We start from the raw sequence: 16,259 nt of genomic DNA, 5'->3' as shown, positions 1-16,259 counted from the left end.
AGCAAATAAAATAAACCAGTGTCTCCATCTTCCTTCCCTTTCTCTGCCAAAGTTAACAGCAATATCTCCCCCTATATAGATGCGTCTGTTTACACCTATAACACTGTTTGGAAAGATCGCTGGCCTCTGCTCGGGCCGAGCAGTGCATGGCGGAGGAGATATTTTAATTAAGTCCTGCATTTATTGTTGCAAGACACTGGAAATAAACTTCCTCTGAGATGCAAGAATTCGGCACGGCTCGTATTTGAGACATCCGAGAGGCGCCGGCTCTCCAAACCCTAAATCTAACAGTTTGATGGACATCATTAAAGTCAAGAAGAAACAGTCACATTATGTCTATCATTATAAAGGGCTAATGTTGAGGCTTCAAGACGACCTTGTGTCTCGTGTCTCAATTACAACGAGTTACTACATAACACAATCCTGTAACTACATCACCTTAGATACACTCGCAATAACGTTGGCAGAACTGGGTTCAGGAGTTATGCAGCTATTGCAAACAACTTCACATTCTTTATTTAAAATATTTGTTATCTAATGTTTTTCATGATTCTTGAAATTGTTTTTGTTAAGTCTTTGTTGTGTGGCTTTTATTTATTTGCAGATGTGAACGTCTCATTTTCTCGTGTCTATCTTGAGAAAAAAGGAAAAGCTCAATGAGACTGGCTGATCGAATAAAGATTAAGCAAAAATAAAGCAAAATTTAATTTGAGCGGGTAGTCCTCTAACCAGGTTGGTGGTTTGATCCCAGTCTCTGAATGACGAAGTGCCCTTGGGCAAGATGCTGAACCCTGTGTTGCTCCTGACGGCTGTGCTGACAGTGTGTGAGTGATGCACATAGATGCAGTGTATGAAAGTGTGTGTGATTGGGTGAATGGTAAAACTGAACAGTAAAGAGCTTGGAGTGGACATCAAGACTCTGTATTAACACACATTTATCATCTTAATTTGCAGAGGAGTAGCACTGCTGACATTTGGATCATCTTGATGGATAAAACTGTTTATGTAAGGTCTGGCTGAAGTGCACCCTGACTGCAACAGAACAAAAACCCTCCCAAAATTCCTAGCTCCGTCTCTGACACCTACATCTGCCTGGTTCACAAAGCTGATTACGCAAAACACAAAGACAAATAGATTACATGTCCAAATCTGGTGCAGCACATTTCCAATGCACATTGTTCATTTATGTCCTGAACTGCCCTGCCTCTGCTGAAATAACTGGTTCCGTGGCGCCACCTAGAGACCGCGGGCTCCTGCGGCTGTGAACCAGCAGAGGGCGCTGTACAACAATCAGTGGATGTTGAGCTCGAGCACCGGAAGCCAGGAACCGTGGCAGAGGAATGTGACATAAACGGAGTCGGTGATGTTTTGTAACTAATCGTACTGTGAGTAAATTCTCTCATTGTCTCGTTGTCACTCGGTTAAATGTCCCCACCGTCCCCCACACGTCCCCGGCTGCCGTGTTAATGTCCACCCGGGTTTGGTGGAGGCGACGCGGCTGCTCGCCACAGATGAGCAGCCGATGATGCTACTCTCCCGGTTAGCTTAGCATGCTAGCATAGCCACATAAACAATGGACCCCTTTGAGGGAAATTATTCTTCTTCTAAGAACTTAATGTTGACGTTATAGATGTATGTCTACCCGCTTCTTGATGGGTATTTATAGGTGAAACTTATCATTATACATGTGATTTCTACACTCACTCATTCACGTATTAGCTTAAACTGGTGATAAAACAGTGAGAACAGGTATTCCAGACCATAACGTTAAATATCTTATTCCAATGCAGTTTACGTGAAGTCTTCAGGTGCAACACACATTAACTAGGTCCAGTAATCACGATATATTGTATTTGCACTCAGTCGGAGCGCAGAGAAGACTCACAGCGTTTGTTGACAGGAGTTTGACCCACTGACTGACTCTGCCTCCAGCCGCATCAACATGCCTGTGAACGGTTCAGAGGACCAGGTGCCCTCCGGTCTCTCCAGCCCGGCCAGTGCTGCTCTCACCCCGGGAGCAGCCGAGGAGGATGGGGCTTCAGGAGGAGCCTCGGCCGTATGCTCTCTCCCTGAGAACGGCCAGGGCTCCGAGGCTGCTGCAGCCTATCCTGCCAACACTGGACCTGGAGAGAGCAGTGGTGAGCCATGCAGGACTGTGGAGCCAAATAGAGAAAAGTAACAGGTTTAAGGACTAATCGTAATGTATTGTTACCTGTTTGTAGCCGGCAAGAAGTCAGGGGCCTTGTTGCAGATCGACCGACAGCGTATCCAAGCAGCGTGTGCCAGCTCTGGAGCAGATGAGCTCCAGGGCCTCGGTGTGGCTGTGTATGATCAGGATGTCCTGGAGCAAGGTGTCCTGCAGCAAGTGGATGAGGCGATACAAGAGGCCAGTCAGGCTGCGGCCAAAGTGGAGGCTGAGAAGGAATACCAGTCTGTGCTCGACGATGTCAGGTAAAGGAAAATAAATGCAATAATGTGGCCTGTAGATGATCGATCATACTGATTGGAGCAGTGGTAAATGAATAACAATTAGTCAGTTTCTCTTGGAATGACAGAAGCATAATCACCTCACATCATAATTTATAATATATAAACATTTGCCAGCGTTGTCTCACAAAATATGCAAATACATGATAAATCTAACTCTGTCTATTTATGGTGTGTGTTTCAGGTCCGTTACAACATCTCTCAAACAAGTCAACAAGATTATTGAGCAGCTGTCTCCCTATGCTGCTTCCAGCAAAGATATCAGTCGCAAGATTGAGTCTGTCAAACGACAGAAGGAAAATAAGGTAAAATACTAAGTATGACAAACAGCTCAAATAACAGTATACAGTTATACGTTATAATGTTATATAAACATGATATTGATAGTAACTATAATGATGATGAAAACCTAATTCAGGAGAAACAGCTGAAGAAAGTCAGAGCCAAACAGAGGCGACTTCAGGCCATTCTGGGAGGAGAGGACACCCTGAGGGTTGAAGCTGAGCTTTTTGCAGAGGTTGATGAAGAAGAAGGTTAGTTTTACATTTACTGTTAAAATGTTGTTTTTTTTTCTCTTTACTGTTGTGCTTCCATTCAGCACGGTTTACCTTTGAGACCTGTTGGTTTCTCTGTGATGCTTGTGTTGCCTTATAAAACAAGTAAGTCTTTCGTTAGAATTCAACTGATCTGTGATGTCAAAAAGCAAAACATTCTGAGCGGCCATCAATAGACATTTAAGTTTCTAAGAAAGTGCAATACATAAACCTGCATTTGTGTGTGTGTTGTACCAGAAGCGGGGCCGTCTACACTGGGCAGCATGCTAATGCCCGCTCAGGAGACCGAATGGGAAGAGCTTATCCGGACGGGTCACATGACTCCTTTTGGAACCAGAATTCCCCAGAAAGAGGAAAAGAAGGAGCCCCGGAAAGTGATGCTTGCTGAGAACTCTGCCTTTGACCAGTACTTGACAGACCAGGCCCAGTTAGCCACTGACAGGAAGAGAGTTCCTCTTTTGAAGAAGAAGAGGAAGTCAGGACTTACCCCTGACAAGGCAGCCACAGTGAAAACCAAGAGAACTGTTACCCTTAAGGATAAAAAACTAAAGAAGCGCATGCAAAAGCTGCAGATCACTGCTCTGAAGGTCCATCCCAAAGCTCGTTCAAAGCCTGAGCTTCAACTGCCCAAACCAAAGAGGAAGCCTCGCACAGAGGGAGAGGAGAGCGAAAGTGATGCTTCCGAGTACCTGCCCTCCGATGAAGTCATGGATCCTGACCAAGAGGAAAGAGAAGCCATGGAGGAGGGCTTTGGGGAAGATGATGATGAGGATGACTATCAGTTGAAACCATACAAGAGAAAAACTGAAGGGAGAGGGGGGAAGAAAGCAAAGAAAAAAGAAGATAGTGAGGAGGAATACTGTCCTGAGAGTTCCGATGAAGAGAAGGAGGGGAAGGGTAAACAGAACAAATGTAAAGACGATGGAGATGTGGAGTACTACAGACAGCGAATAAGGTATGATCTTCCTCTTGCTGCTTTGAACATTGAGTTACTTTTAGCATTCACTTTTACATAAATTAAGCAACTTTATATATTTTTTACATTCATTTACAGTTTGTAAACAGCAGATTTCTACTTGGAGTTACGTTTGGCAGCAAAGATGCAAAAAGTTTTCATCTGTGAGTCTTCTAAAGAGAATCCCTGTATATGACATGCTCGACCAACCAGATTGAGCCTCTAACTTTGTCACATATGTAATGGCAGTGGTGCAAATGTGCTATTGTTATTCCCTTTGGTTGGGGAGACGAGCAGTTGTTTTCTGCTGGCTCCGTAGTGCAGAAGGAGAGTTAATCCCAGATGAGATTGGCAGCTGTTTCTTGACTAAGCAAATTCACTCCCTGCTCTTCTTCTCTCTCTGCTCGCACACTGGCCTAATTATCCTCCTGCACATGGTTTTATACACGCACTCACTCTATTGCTCAAATTAATGGAAGAGCAGCCCTAATGAGATTTCATATTTATAGCTGCCAAATAAATTGTGTTGGCATGTGTCCTTTTTCTACACTGCAGTGATTGAATGTCAATTCAACTGCATAGGCACGGCATGGATGGTGTGGCGAGCTTATATGAGGAATGATATTATTAGAGCGGGTGGTATTTGTAGTTGGGTGGGGGGGCGGAGCGGGGGCAGAAAAGTGTAATTAACTGAACCAATGCTTAGTCTTGACTTAATTAGAGAGTGTGGTCTCCCAGGCCCAGCTAAAGGACCAGATTCGTGGCAGGGTGACAGGACCAGGCCCAAATGAAGATGGATTCTTATCCTCTGCACCTCACACCTTTCTGGGGAACTCGCACTACTAATTGTCTGTATCAATCTTCATTTGCTGCGCGACGACTGTGCCTCTAACTGCCCTCTCTCCTGCACTATTAAAACTGTTCTCCTTTACATTTCCCTTTTAGCTGTAGATGTTCCACTGCTCAAGGGAAAAACAGAACCCACATCTCAAAACACTTGCTGTCCATACACCTGTGTATGTAACTCTTAAAATAAATCAGTGAGTGCAGTTGGTGCAAATGGAACATCCATCCACTCCCTGTACTTGCTCACCATGTTGAGGGTTGCATCTAGCTGGATCCATCCCAGTGTGCTTAGGGCATCAGGGTACTTTATAACTTTGATATATCACTCGTGTGTCACATGTCTTCTATCTACACAGAAAGAAATCTAACATGAAACATCACTTGAAAAAATCTCACTTTGAGCTTAGATGATCAAGAACCAAAACCTAAGTTCTTGATCTTCTATCGCAGAAATTTACCTGTGTTTTCTAATTCATGTTAAACCCCAACATCTTCACTGGAACATAGAGTAATTTTTTTACTAATTAAATAATCTTTAATCCTTGTGCCAACAGGAGGTGGAGGAGACAACGTCTTCGAGAAAGGGAGGAGAAGAGGGAAAGAGGTGAGGAGCTCACAGATGACAGCGATGCAGAGTTTGATGAAGGCTTTAAAGTTCCTGGTTTCCTCTGGAAAAAACTTTACAAGTAAGTTTGAATTAAGAGTATTAGTTGTATGTCATTTTATTTTGGTGTAAAAGCCAAAACTATAAACATGTCCATATGTGTATATCGCATTTTAAGGTACCAGCAGACAGGTGTGCGGTGGCTGTGGGAACTCCACTGTCAGCAGGCAGGTGGCATCCTAGGAGACGAGATGGGATTGGGCAAAACCATCCAGGTCATCTGCTTTCTGGCTGGACTGAGCTACAGTAAACTGAGGACCAGAGGATCCAACTACAGGTGCACACACGCAAAACAAACTGTGGCCAGAGACTGTGTGTCTGTATGATATGAATATTTGATTAGGGGGGGATATCTGCTTGAGAGTGTTCATCTGAATTATTAAACATGTTTCAATTATCAGACTCTTCACTTTCTTACTGCAGGCACCAGAGAAAACACGGACACTCTGTAGGTGTGTATGTGTTAGGGCAGAGTCCAAGGCCATGTGAACACTTAAAGTGAATTTTTGGACTCATAAAGTGGGAGTGAAGCAGGTGTGGGACAACAAATCAACCGTGGAAAACCATGATGCAGTGATTTGGTTTTTACTGCACAAACGACACTCATGCACTTAAGGAGGTGGAGCTTCAGTGATGGTCAATACTCTGTCTACTATAGACGCCCACAAATTGATTGCTTGCAAACTCAATTATGGCCCAGTATCAATAGCTTCCACCAGGCAGAGGTTCATACAAGCCCATTAGTGTCTCTTTGCGTGTGCACATGTTTGTGTTTGTTTGACAAAGCTCTTGTAAATCTTCACCGAGGAGTTGAGCGTGTGGTCGCGCACCTTCTTTGATTCATTTGTAAGGCACAGTGAATGAGGGGAGCACTGGAGGTGAAGTCTGTAGTAGGACAGTCAGTTTCCTCTATTTTTATTTGTCAGAACGCATCAAATATTGTAAATACACATCAAGCACCTTTACATACAAGGGAAAAGCCTTCTTTTTTTTTGATTTTTGTATAGAAATGATAACTGTCATATGCTGAAGTTATTGAAAGTTAAATAAATCCTGCATTGTCTTGTTACGCATCTTAATCACAGGTTTGGAATTAAGCATGTCTCTGCCGTGTGTTTGGATTCAGGTATGTTGGTCTGGGTCCCACCGTCATCGTGTGCCCAGCTACAGTCATGCACCAGTGGGTGAAGGAGTTTCACACCTGGTGGCCTGCTTTCCGAGTGGCCGTTCTACACGAGACGGGCTCTTTCACCAGCAACAAGGTAGATGAGTGTTTGTGCATGTTGGGTTTTCATATTTATAATTCATAATTTTTTTCCTCTGGGGGGCACTAGAGGTCTGTTCATGCAATATTACCTCCTAACCTATTCCCCTCTTCCCCTCTCTGCTAAAAAAAACAATAACAGAGATGCTCTGCCTGAACATTGCAGGATACTAGAGATGGTTATGAATTGCATTGATGAAAACCTTTGCTGATGAGGGTTTTTTTCTGTTGCAGTCAAAACTCATTCCAGAGATCGCATCCTGTCACGGTATCTTGATAACCTCATATTCAGCTGTGAGGAATTTGCAAGACGTCCTGCAGCGATACGATTGGCACTACATTATACTGGACGAGGGTCACAAGATCAGAAATCCAAATGCTGGTTGTACCACAGCCTGCAAACAGGTATCGTTCACTCCTTTCATTGACACACACACAGTTCGACAGCTGAACCTCAAGGGCCTAGAGAAGACGTAGTAGTGACTTTTGCTTACTAATAAATGTTATATAGGCAAATGAGAAACATAAATGTGCTAGATCATCGCATTATATTTTGGGAATATATAATAAACATGTTCTATTCTCTGTCTAGTTCCGTACTCCCCACAGGTTCATCTTGTCAGGCTCCCCCATGCAGAACAACTTGAAGGAGCTGTGGTCTCTGTTTGACTTTGTCTTTCCCGGTAAACTGGGGACATTACCTGTGTTCATGGAGCAGTTCTCTGTGCCAATCACCATGGGTGGATACAGCAACGCCTCACCTGTACAGGTACCGGAACACACCCTCACACACGAATGCACAATTAGGATGTACCCCTTAACTACCTGTCATTGTGTTTTTTTAACAATGAAGGATAGAGGTAAAATGAGGAAGACTATAAAAGTTAAGGAGTAACTTAAGACCATCCATTAGAGTGTTGTTGGGATTTATCTTGTTTTTAGGAGTGTGCAAGTTAATTTAATATGACAATTTTCATTAAAAGTTAGAGGAAAGTTTTTAAAGTAACAGTCGCTGCATAAATAAAACAAAAAACTGCATGGTTTATTTCTGCTGTGGTCCAACGTGAATAGAAAGTTGAGAACAGGGATAGCATACATACAAGACGTAATCAATTAATCCAGAAACCCTATAAAAACTAATTGTAGCATAGGGAGGGAGTAATGAAGGGGTAAAGTGTCACTTGATAACAGTATTCATGCACATTCACATACACAGTTTTGGGAGAGCTGGATGGAAGCAGGTCAGAAGGAGTGATGGAGGAACAAGACAGCCATTAAGTGCAGGGCAGGGTAATGTAGGTCCATGCAAAGGAACTTCAGTACATCCCCAGTGTGTGTGAGGGAGGGAGAGGCTAAAGTGGAGAGCCAGTGAGCTAAATTGTAGCCCTTTGTCATTAGTGTTCAATCGTTAATAACCCACTGACTGTATGGATTTAATTATTTAAGCCGGCTATTGATGCTTCTTCCGCTGTCGATAATAAAAACCTTTACTAATTATTAATGTTATTAAATGGTCAGAGAGGGCTAAGCCCTGCTGCCTTATCCTCCCCTCGAATTTCTCTGAGCAGAAAGACTGGCTCTGCGCAGATGTTCTGCTCGATGTATGAGCGAGGAGATGTTTGTAAACATGCGCGTGTTTCGGGTGGGGCTACGTTAGCATGTGAATGTGGGATCAATTACTGAAGCCTACATTTGCGCTCCCATGTGAATCCACTCAGCAGCTTGTGCGGGGATACCTGGATCATCTGCTGCCCTCCTCTTCTTCCCTTCCACTCTAACCTCCACCGAGCCCTAAACCCCACCACCTTATTGTCCCCTGCAGCATTATTGAGCCTCTTTGATCCTCTCTGTAGACCCCTAGTGAGTTAATGTTTCAAATCCTAACTGGACTTTACCACTGACTCTGGGTGAGGTGTAGCAGGCCATTTGCAGCGGAGTCCAAGTGTGGGGTGGGGCCGGGTGTTTCTAAAGCTCCCCTTCTGTTTGCAATGGAGCTGGCCTGTAGCACTGATGAAAGAGGAGGGCTCTGTCCCTGGAGGCCAGCAGCACTCTGATCAATGTTTAATGGCTCGAACTGCTGAGAGGGACAGCCTGAAGGGAGGTGATGATAGAGGGCGGAAGAGGGGCTAAACGACAATCATGCCTCAAGAAACATGCACGCTGACAGGTGTGAGTGCTCGATTGTTTGACACGCTGAGCTGAATGCTTCTTTTGTTTGTCTGTGCTAAATCTGTCGCTGGTTTTCAGGTCCAGACGGCGTTCAAGTGTGCATGTGTGCTGAGGGACACCATCAATCCTTACCTGCTCAGGAGGATGAAGGCGGACGTCAAGGACAACCTCTCTTTACCTGACAAAAATGAACAGGTATTCATCACACGCTTAAAGGCATTTGACCCTTTATTGAACAGCCTCTCATGCCTGGATCTTTTAGCTGGGGAGGTGTTTATCTGATTGGATGTGACTTTATGTGCCATGTCTAAGGAGTATTTGATGAATGTTCATGGCCCTTGTCAGGTGAAGCCAGCTAATAAAGTCCCAGCAAAGTAAAAGGCGCAGGTATTCATTAAGGTGGCTGGTCTCTGGTCTGTCCTCGTGGCTGACGCTGGTTGACTCCTCAGTCCACTTCAGCTCATTAAGTCGGTCCCAGAGGAGAGCAGTGGCTCCAAAAAACACATTGCTTCCCTCTAATTTCTCTTCTCGCACGCTGCACTTCATCAAGGGGCTTTAAAACGGATGCTCACCTCTCATTACACACTCTTACACTTCCGTGTGTGTGTGTGTGTGTGTATGTTTGTGTGTGTGTGCGTGTGTTTAGGTTCTGTTTTGCAGATTAACAGAGGATCAGCGGGAGGTGTATCAGGGCTTCTTGGATTCCAAAGAGGTCTACCAGATACTTAGCGGGGACATGCAGGTAAGCTACTTTGAGACAAACAGATTCACTGTGTTCAGCCAAAACTTTATTACGAAGACAAAGCAAAAGACTTTTACTTTTCTATCCCACTAACTGATTATTTACAGTTCACTCCTTTGATTGAAAGTAATTTGTTAGTATTTTTACTCTCACTTTTACACTTCAAAAAGCTCAGTGGCTTAAAATCTTTTTCGCCATGTAAATTTTGTTTAGCTACTAATAGCCTGACTTTAGTATTCTTTAAGATGCTCTCTTTAAGGAGGTTGTGCAGTTTGTCTTCTCACATTAGCCAGACCCTGGAGAGAGAGGCTTGACCATTTATCACCACTGACCAAATGAATGCGGTTGGAGAGCCAGGAGTCACCACAGCAGATTGTGCACACACGCACACACACACGCACACGCACACACACACACACACGCACACACACACACACGCTGACACACACACACTCTTACAGTCATATTTCGGTGGTCACTCTCAGTCCATTAACCACCATTACTAATGCAGTGACCGTTGGGCCTTCATCAAGGAACTCAGCCTTTATTGTCAGTAAATAAATTATGTAACTTCTTCCTGTACACTAAAGTAAATTAGTTTATTTGTTTAAAGGTCCAACGCTGTTAAATGAGGTCAAATTTACGTAATTCTTTTTTTTTTTTCTGGTTTGTCACCTGCCACCAGTTTTGTGTGGGTGGAAGAAAAGGTGTAATTAAGAGGCTTTGTTCCTTTTCTTGTTTTTGTGCTCTTTAGGTATTCTCAGGTTTGATAGCACTACGAAAGATCTGTAACCACCCTGACCTTTTCTCTGGCGGCCCCCGGATGCTGAGGGGAATCCCTGAGGATCAGCTCACTGAGGAGGAACACTTTGGCTTTTGGAAACGCTCAGGCAAGCTGATCGTGGTGGAGTCACTGCTGCGTCTCTGGTTCAAACAGAACCACAGAGTCCTGCTCTTCACTCAGTCTAGACAGGTCAGGAACACTCCTCCGATTCACCTGTCGATCACTTCACAACATACACATCTATATTTAGATCTGCTTGTAATAATCACATCACGACATGTCATTCCTTCTCTACTTCCAGTTCATTTCGAATTATTGTTAAACATAAAATGATTATGTGTGTGTGTTGGTCTACGTGTTTCTGCGCGTGTGAGTGAGGGAGTGAGAGAGGCCCCAGCTGTTGCAGTCAATACCAATGAGATTATACCTCTGAGGGAACCTGACACCCTCCCTGTCGGTATCTCTGTCCATGTAATATTAATCTGCTCTAATCCTTTTAGAGATAATCCAAACCTCAGCCCCTCTTCCCCTCTCTCTGTTCCTCTCCTTCGCTCACGCAGTCTCTTCTGTCCTGTATTTGTCTCCTTCTTCCCCAGATGTTGGCCATCTTTGAGATGTTTGTGAGGGAGAATAAATACACGTACCTGAAAATGGACGGCACTACCCCAATAGCTTCCCGTCAGCCGCTCATCGCTCGCTACAACGAGGTAAGGATTAGTCATCCCTAATGGCTCTGAGTGTTTCCCATGAAAATCCCATCCTGAGGGAGAAAAAGGCTCCATGGAACCCTCCTCACCCTGAGGTGGAAACACTAATTGATGACAATCTGTTGCTCAAAATGAACCATCCTGTCTCAGTATTGTAATACAGATATGGGGAAATATTAAAATTCGTTCTAATAGTTCATTTAAATCTTTAAATGAAAGATTGTAATATTACTAAACTAATAAACAGATCAAACGTACCTACAGTGTTATAGAATTAAATGTGTTACTATTTAATACATTTAAAGGCATACATTTTTCTTTTCTGCAGAGAGAATAAAGTAAGCAAACCCCAAGATTAAATTAAGATGTTAGATTATTTTCAAATAGGCTTTTATTTGAGAGAAAACAATACAGTCCTCGTTCTTTGACATCATATACATTTTTTAGTTCATAATTTACTAATGAAATGTATTTTTAAAATTTGAAAGTAAATATAAGAGTGACTATTATTCTTGATTTAATGTCCTTTAATCACTGACATTTTTGTCCCCTTTGCCTTTATTTCTTACAGGACAAATCCATTTTTATCTTCTTGTTGACGACCAGAGTCGGAGGTCTGGGAGTCAATCTGACTGGAGCCAACAGAGTCATCATCTATGACCCAGACTGGAACCCCAGTACTGACACACAGGTGAAGAGAAGCACACACACACACACGCACACACACACACACACACACTCAAACCGACTCTTACAATAATTCAAATCAAACATAAATCTCCATTATTTCTCTTGATTTTTTTTGTGTTCTTAAAGGTATTTTTTGTTTTTTCATTAGGGAACCAAATTTTCTCATTATAGTTTTTCCCTTCTCACTATGCTATATAACCCTAACCCTAACCCAGAATCTTTTATTTGATCGTATTGTGTTTGTAGGCCCGGGAAAGAGCCTGGAGGATAGGCCAGACGCAGCAAGTGACGATCTACAGACTGCTGACTGCCGGGACCATCGAGGAAAAAATCTACCACAGGTCAGACACCAGTGTTTTCATGTTTGGATTTAGGCACTGCTGTACACGTGTTATTAAATCTTAGAGCTTAATTAGAATGGCTGTCAGTGGAGTTCATACATTCGCTGAGGACCAATATTTAAATTAGGTGACATCTGGATTTTTATTTGGATCTTGGAATTGCACGCGCTCATTAATATAAGTCTCCTGAACATGTTGTTTTTTTCATCTATATCCATCAACTATTTCCCAAATAATTTTCTAATAAGACATTTAAAAAGTGAGTGAAAAAAAAATCCTGGATCCTCCCCCTGATCCGCAATTGGCACTAAAATTTAATGAGTTCTTTCCCAACACATACTGCATCCTTCCACCAAGTTTCGTTGTTTTCCAGGCGTTGTTGTGTAATGCTGCCAACAAACTAACTGACAGAGAGAAAAACGTACCAACAGACAAGCAGATGCAGACAAAAACATAACCTCTTCAGTGTGGGTATGAATGAAAAGGTTTCTTTTAATCCAGCCTTCTCTTTTTCTTTTTTCTTTTTATCCAGTCTTGCATCTTAGTTGTCTTTCTATTGACTTCACACGTTCACGAGTATTGGTAACAATATTCATTGACTTGACTAATTGCTCGCATCACTGCCGTATTACTACTTGCACTATATCCCAGTTCTCAGTAATTGAAAAGCTTTCCAGCATCATTAAATGGCCAATCCAGGACTTCTAAAGCATCGCTCTGTTTGGTCTGTGTCTGTAAAGTGCTTTCAAAGAGCGAGTAGGAAGAACTGCAGGGATTCTATTTTGATGCCTACAATTGTGCGGTTAACTAATTTTCTCATCCATCAGACAAACTACTCTGTGGTGGCAGATCGGGGTTTGCCTGCTGAGGTAAAATGGCAAATTATACACAAGTATCTAATTCTGTGTTTTATCTGTTTTGATTCAGGCAAATCTTCAAACAGTTTCTGACCAATCGTGTTCTGAAGGACCCCAAACAGAGACGGTTCTTTAAGTCGAATGACATCTACGAGCTCTTCACTCTCACTGACCCAGATGGAGGTCAGGGAACAGAGACCAGTGCCCTATTTGCAGGTATGTGGGTTAAAATGTTTGGGTGTTTAGACATTTTATTGTCCTTTCATTCCAAACAATCATTAACGTGATTTAAAGCTCATTTTCTAGTTATGATAATTTTCTAAAGCTTCATGGATTCAACTGACCTGGTTTTGTTTTGACCCTCAACCAGGTACCGGCTCTGACGTCAAGGCACCTAAGAAACCCGAGAGGCAGAGACCATTGCACGCATTAAACCACTCCAGCCGTACTCGCAAACACTCCTCAGCAAACCAGAAGGAAACTGGTGCAGACAGCAGACACTCCTCATCAAACATTCCTGCATTAAGGGACGGAAGTACCGCTCTATGCAGACAAAACTCTCAGGGTAAAATAAATGTCACGACGGACACCAGCCAATATGCCGTGGATGTAAAGCCAAGTCTTTCAACTGACATGCAGCATGGAGAACAAAATGGCAGAGACTGTGAAGCAGCCCAACCAGCCAGCAAAAACCCAACCAGCAAAAACCCAACCAGCTCTCACCAGCACAGAGCCTCTTCCCTGACGAGCCCACAGAAACACAGGGAAAAGACAAAGCACTGTGACGCCGCTGACTCAGGCAAACCCAAGCACAAACACAAGAAACGCAAACACTCCACAGACGCTCGGTTCGAAGGCCGGCGCATCTCGCACTTGGTGAAGAAAAGGACTTTTAACACAGAGGAGAATGGAGACAACGAGCCTGGGGACCAGAAGAAATCAGACGATTATGTCTTGGCAAAGCTCTTCAGGAAGTCCGGTGGGTGTTTTTGTGCACCAACCATTCTGCCATTGCTCCCATAGTTTGTTAATAAGTCTCACTAACCATTAAGGGTCTTTTTTTTTAATTTATTTTCCATCTGCTTTGGTCTGCTTCAGGTATCCACAGTGTGATGCAGCACGACACCATCATGGAGGCGTCCAACCCTGACTATGTTCTCGTGGAGGCAGAAGCCAACAGGGTGGCCAGAGACGCCCTGAAAGCCCTGAAGGTTTCTCGCCAGAAGTGCCGGCTGCCCTATAACAGACCCCCCCCTCCCCCTGCGAAGTACGCAGCCACTCACACACTGGGCCTGTTTAGAGCTTCACTTATCTCACATGAAACACGTCTCAGTTTTTCTCTTGTGTGTTTCCTCAGGAAACGGTTTGGGCAAAAGAAGAATTCTCTCCTGGTTGAGCCTCCAGTTCAGTCCGTCGGTGCTCCAAGCAAATGCAAGGTAAGAGCAGCGTTAGTGTTAAATATGCACAGTATTGTTCTGTCAGTTATTTTGCATTGGTGATTCTATGTGGTGTAAATTTATCTGCTTTCTCTTTTTAGGATGCTGCTATTGTAAAGAAGTCCGTGTCAAAGAAGCCTGGTTCGGGGGCTCATTTCAGCGGGGAGGGGGCAGAGAGTGATCCAAACTCCGCCCCCCTCTCCTCCTCCTCCCTGCTGGCCAACATGAGAGTCCGTAATCACCTCAGCGTGCCCTCCAGCCAAAGAGACGAGGCGGAGGAAGACGAGGAAGGCTCCGGAGCTCCCGCGACGAGCTCACCCCCACCTCCGCCCACCGAGCACGACGAGCTGCTGGTGGATGTGCGGAACTTCGTGGCCTTCCAGGCGAACGTGGACGGCCAGGCCACCACCCAGGAGGTGCTGGAGTATTTCAAACCAAGGCTGACGAAGGAGCAGGCGCCCGTCTTCAGAGAGCTGCTGAGGAGCATATGCGACTTCACCAGGACGTCGGGTCAGGGAGGCATCTGGAGACTGAATCAGCACTTCCAATGAAGAAAGACTAAACTGTGGTTGATAACCAATACAAGCCTGTAGAGTTCAAGCCTACAATATATTTTTTATTAACTTGTGTCAAATGAAAATGTCTTTAAAAATGCAAAAAATCTAAATTGAGAATAATATCATATGAGAGGTTGAACAATATTGTGTGAAAAGCCATTTTACACTACAATGATAAACTGAAGTTAGTGAATTACCTGTGAGCTGAGAACTGAAGGGAGAAGTCCGTTTGAATGTTTAATTTATTTCTGCTGCAGTTTGAGTTTTGTTGTTAAACTTTTGTTTCCGTTCATTGTTGCTTGTTCCTGCTTATACTTGAATTCTCTTGTTTTGTATTTAAATCTGTTTCAACTTTTAAAAATTATGTACCTCCTCAACTGCCTCATATTTCCAATTTTCTAATGTGCCACTGTAAAATGTGACAGTGTAGTGTGCCCTGTAAATACGACCAAATCACCACAGGTTCTGGTGGGTTTTTTATGACTGACTTTTCATAAACCATTTACGGGATGAGAGCTTTGAATTCTATAACACATTATTCCCTGTTATTGAGCTATGTTTTATATTTATAAAACATAAAATTAAAACAATGCTGTCCTGGATATGTTGTATGGAATACAGCTATGTAGCTGCTGACATGTTCCTGTTAAGTTATTTGGATTGTAAACATGGATTCAAATAAAGAAAGACATACTGGAATAGTCAGAAACATTCATTACAAAATATATGCTATGCCTTTAAATAGAGGTTTCCAGAACATGGAGAGTTTTGGACCTATATTCCCAGTTTGTGTTAAATTTATATATTTACCATAAGAGATATGAGTACATTTATTTGGATAAATTTGTTGCTAATTTTTCTAGAGATAACATTTCAGTTTAACTGAAGCGTGGACAAATAGCCTAACTGTCATCTGGAAATAGGACAGGAATCTGGAAAAGAAAAAGTTGTTAACAGTCTGTAACCGGTGGAGATGAGTGTTACTTCATTTAGTGGTAGTCATCAGAGGCTGGAGAGGAAAAGGCGCTGACAAGAGGCACACACACAGACACACACACACACACACACTTCAGCCCTGCTCTCTTTTCAGAGTTGTCTAGACCAAATATTGGGATAAAGTTATCAACCGTTATTTGATTTCAATTTTCTCCACGCACCTCACCGAGGTCATAATAACAACTTTATTTTCAGTGGTGCATAAATTAA

The 16,259-nt window shown here is 43.2% G+C and overlaps 1 protein-coding gene across 1 annotated transcript; it reads left to right on the top strand.

Annotated features, from left to right (window-relative positions):
• The first annotated feature begins 1,321 nt into the window (after window positions 1-1,321).
• Window positions 1,322-15,733, top strand: ercc6 (excision repair cross-complementation group 6). Its single transcript, XM_061086722.1, has 22 exons — window positions 1,322-1,385; window positions 1,933-2,138; window positions 2,223-2,451; window positions 2,672-2,792; window positions 2,906-3,020; window positions 3,279-3,996; window positions 5,397-5,528; window positions 5,625-5,783; window positions 6,633-6,768; window positions 7,005-7,175; window positions 7,363-7,539; window positions 9,018-9,134; window positions 9,586-9,681; window positions 10,436-10,654; window positions 11,062-11,172; window positions 11,744-11,863; window positions 12,109-12,203; window positions 13,131-13,276; window positions 13,431-14,039; window positions 14,159-14,327; window positions 14,418-14,496; window positions 14,598-15,733. Exons 2-22 carry the CDS (start codon window positions 1,943-1,945, stop codon window positions 15,045-15,047), a joined length of 4,365 nt encoding a protein of 1,454 aa, XP_060942705.1. The 5' UTR covers window positions 1,322-1,385; window positions 1,933-1,942; the 3' UTR covers window positions 15,048-15,733.
• Window positions 15,734-16,259: the final 526 nt, after the last annotated feature.

The sequence above is a fragment of the Limanda limanda genome, chromosome 15, assembly GCF_963576545.1.
Source record: "Limanda limanda chromosome 15, fLimLim1.1, whole genome shotgun sequence".
Lineage (NCBI taxonomy): Eukaryota > Metazoa > Chordata > Actinopteri > Pleuronectiformes > Pleuronectidae > Limanda > Limanda limanda.
This window is presented reverse-complemented; position numbering and strand designations above follow the sequence as displayed.

Excerpts from the sequence above, each read along its gene's own strand:
- ercc6 (XM_061086722.1), top strand. The coding sequence starts at position 1,943 with ATGCCTGTGAACGGTTCAGAGGACCAGGTGCCCTCCGGTCTCTCCAGC. Across the intron at positions 2,452-2,671 it reads TCTGTGCTCGACGATGTCAG|GTCCGTTACAACATCTCTCA; the intron begins GTAAAGGAAAAT and ends TGTGTGTTTCAG. Across the intron at positions 6,769-7,004 it reads GCTCTTTCACCAGCAACAAG|TCAAAACTCATTCCAGAGAT; the intron begins GTAGATGAGTGT and ends TTTCTGTTGCAG.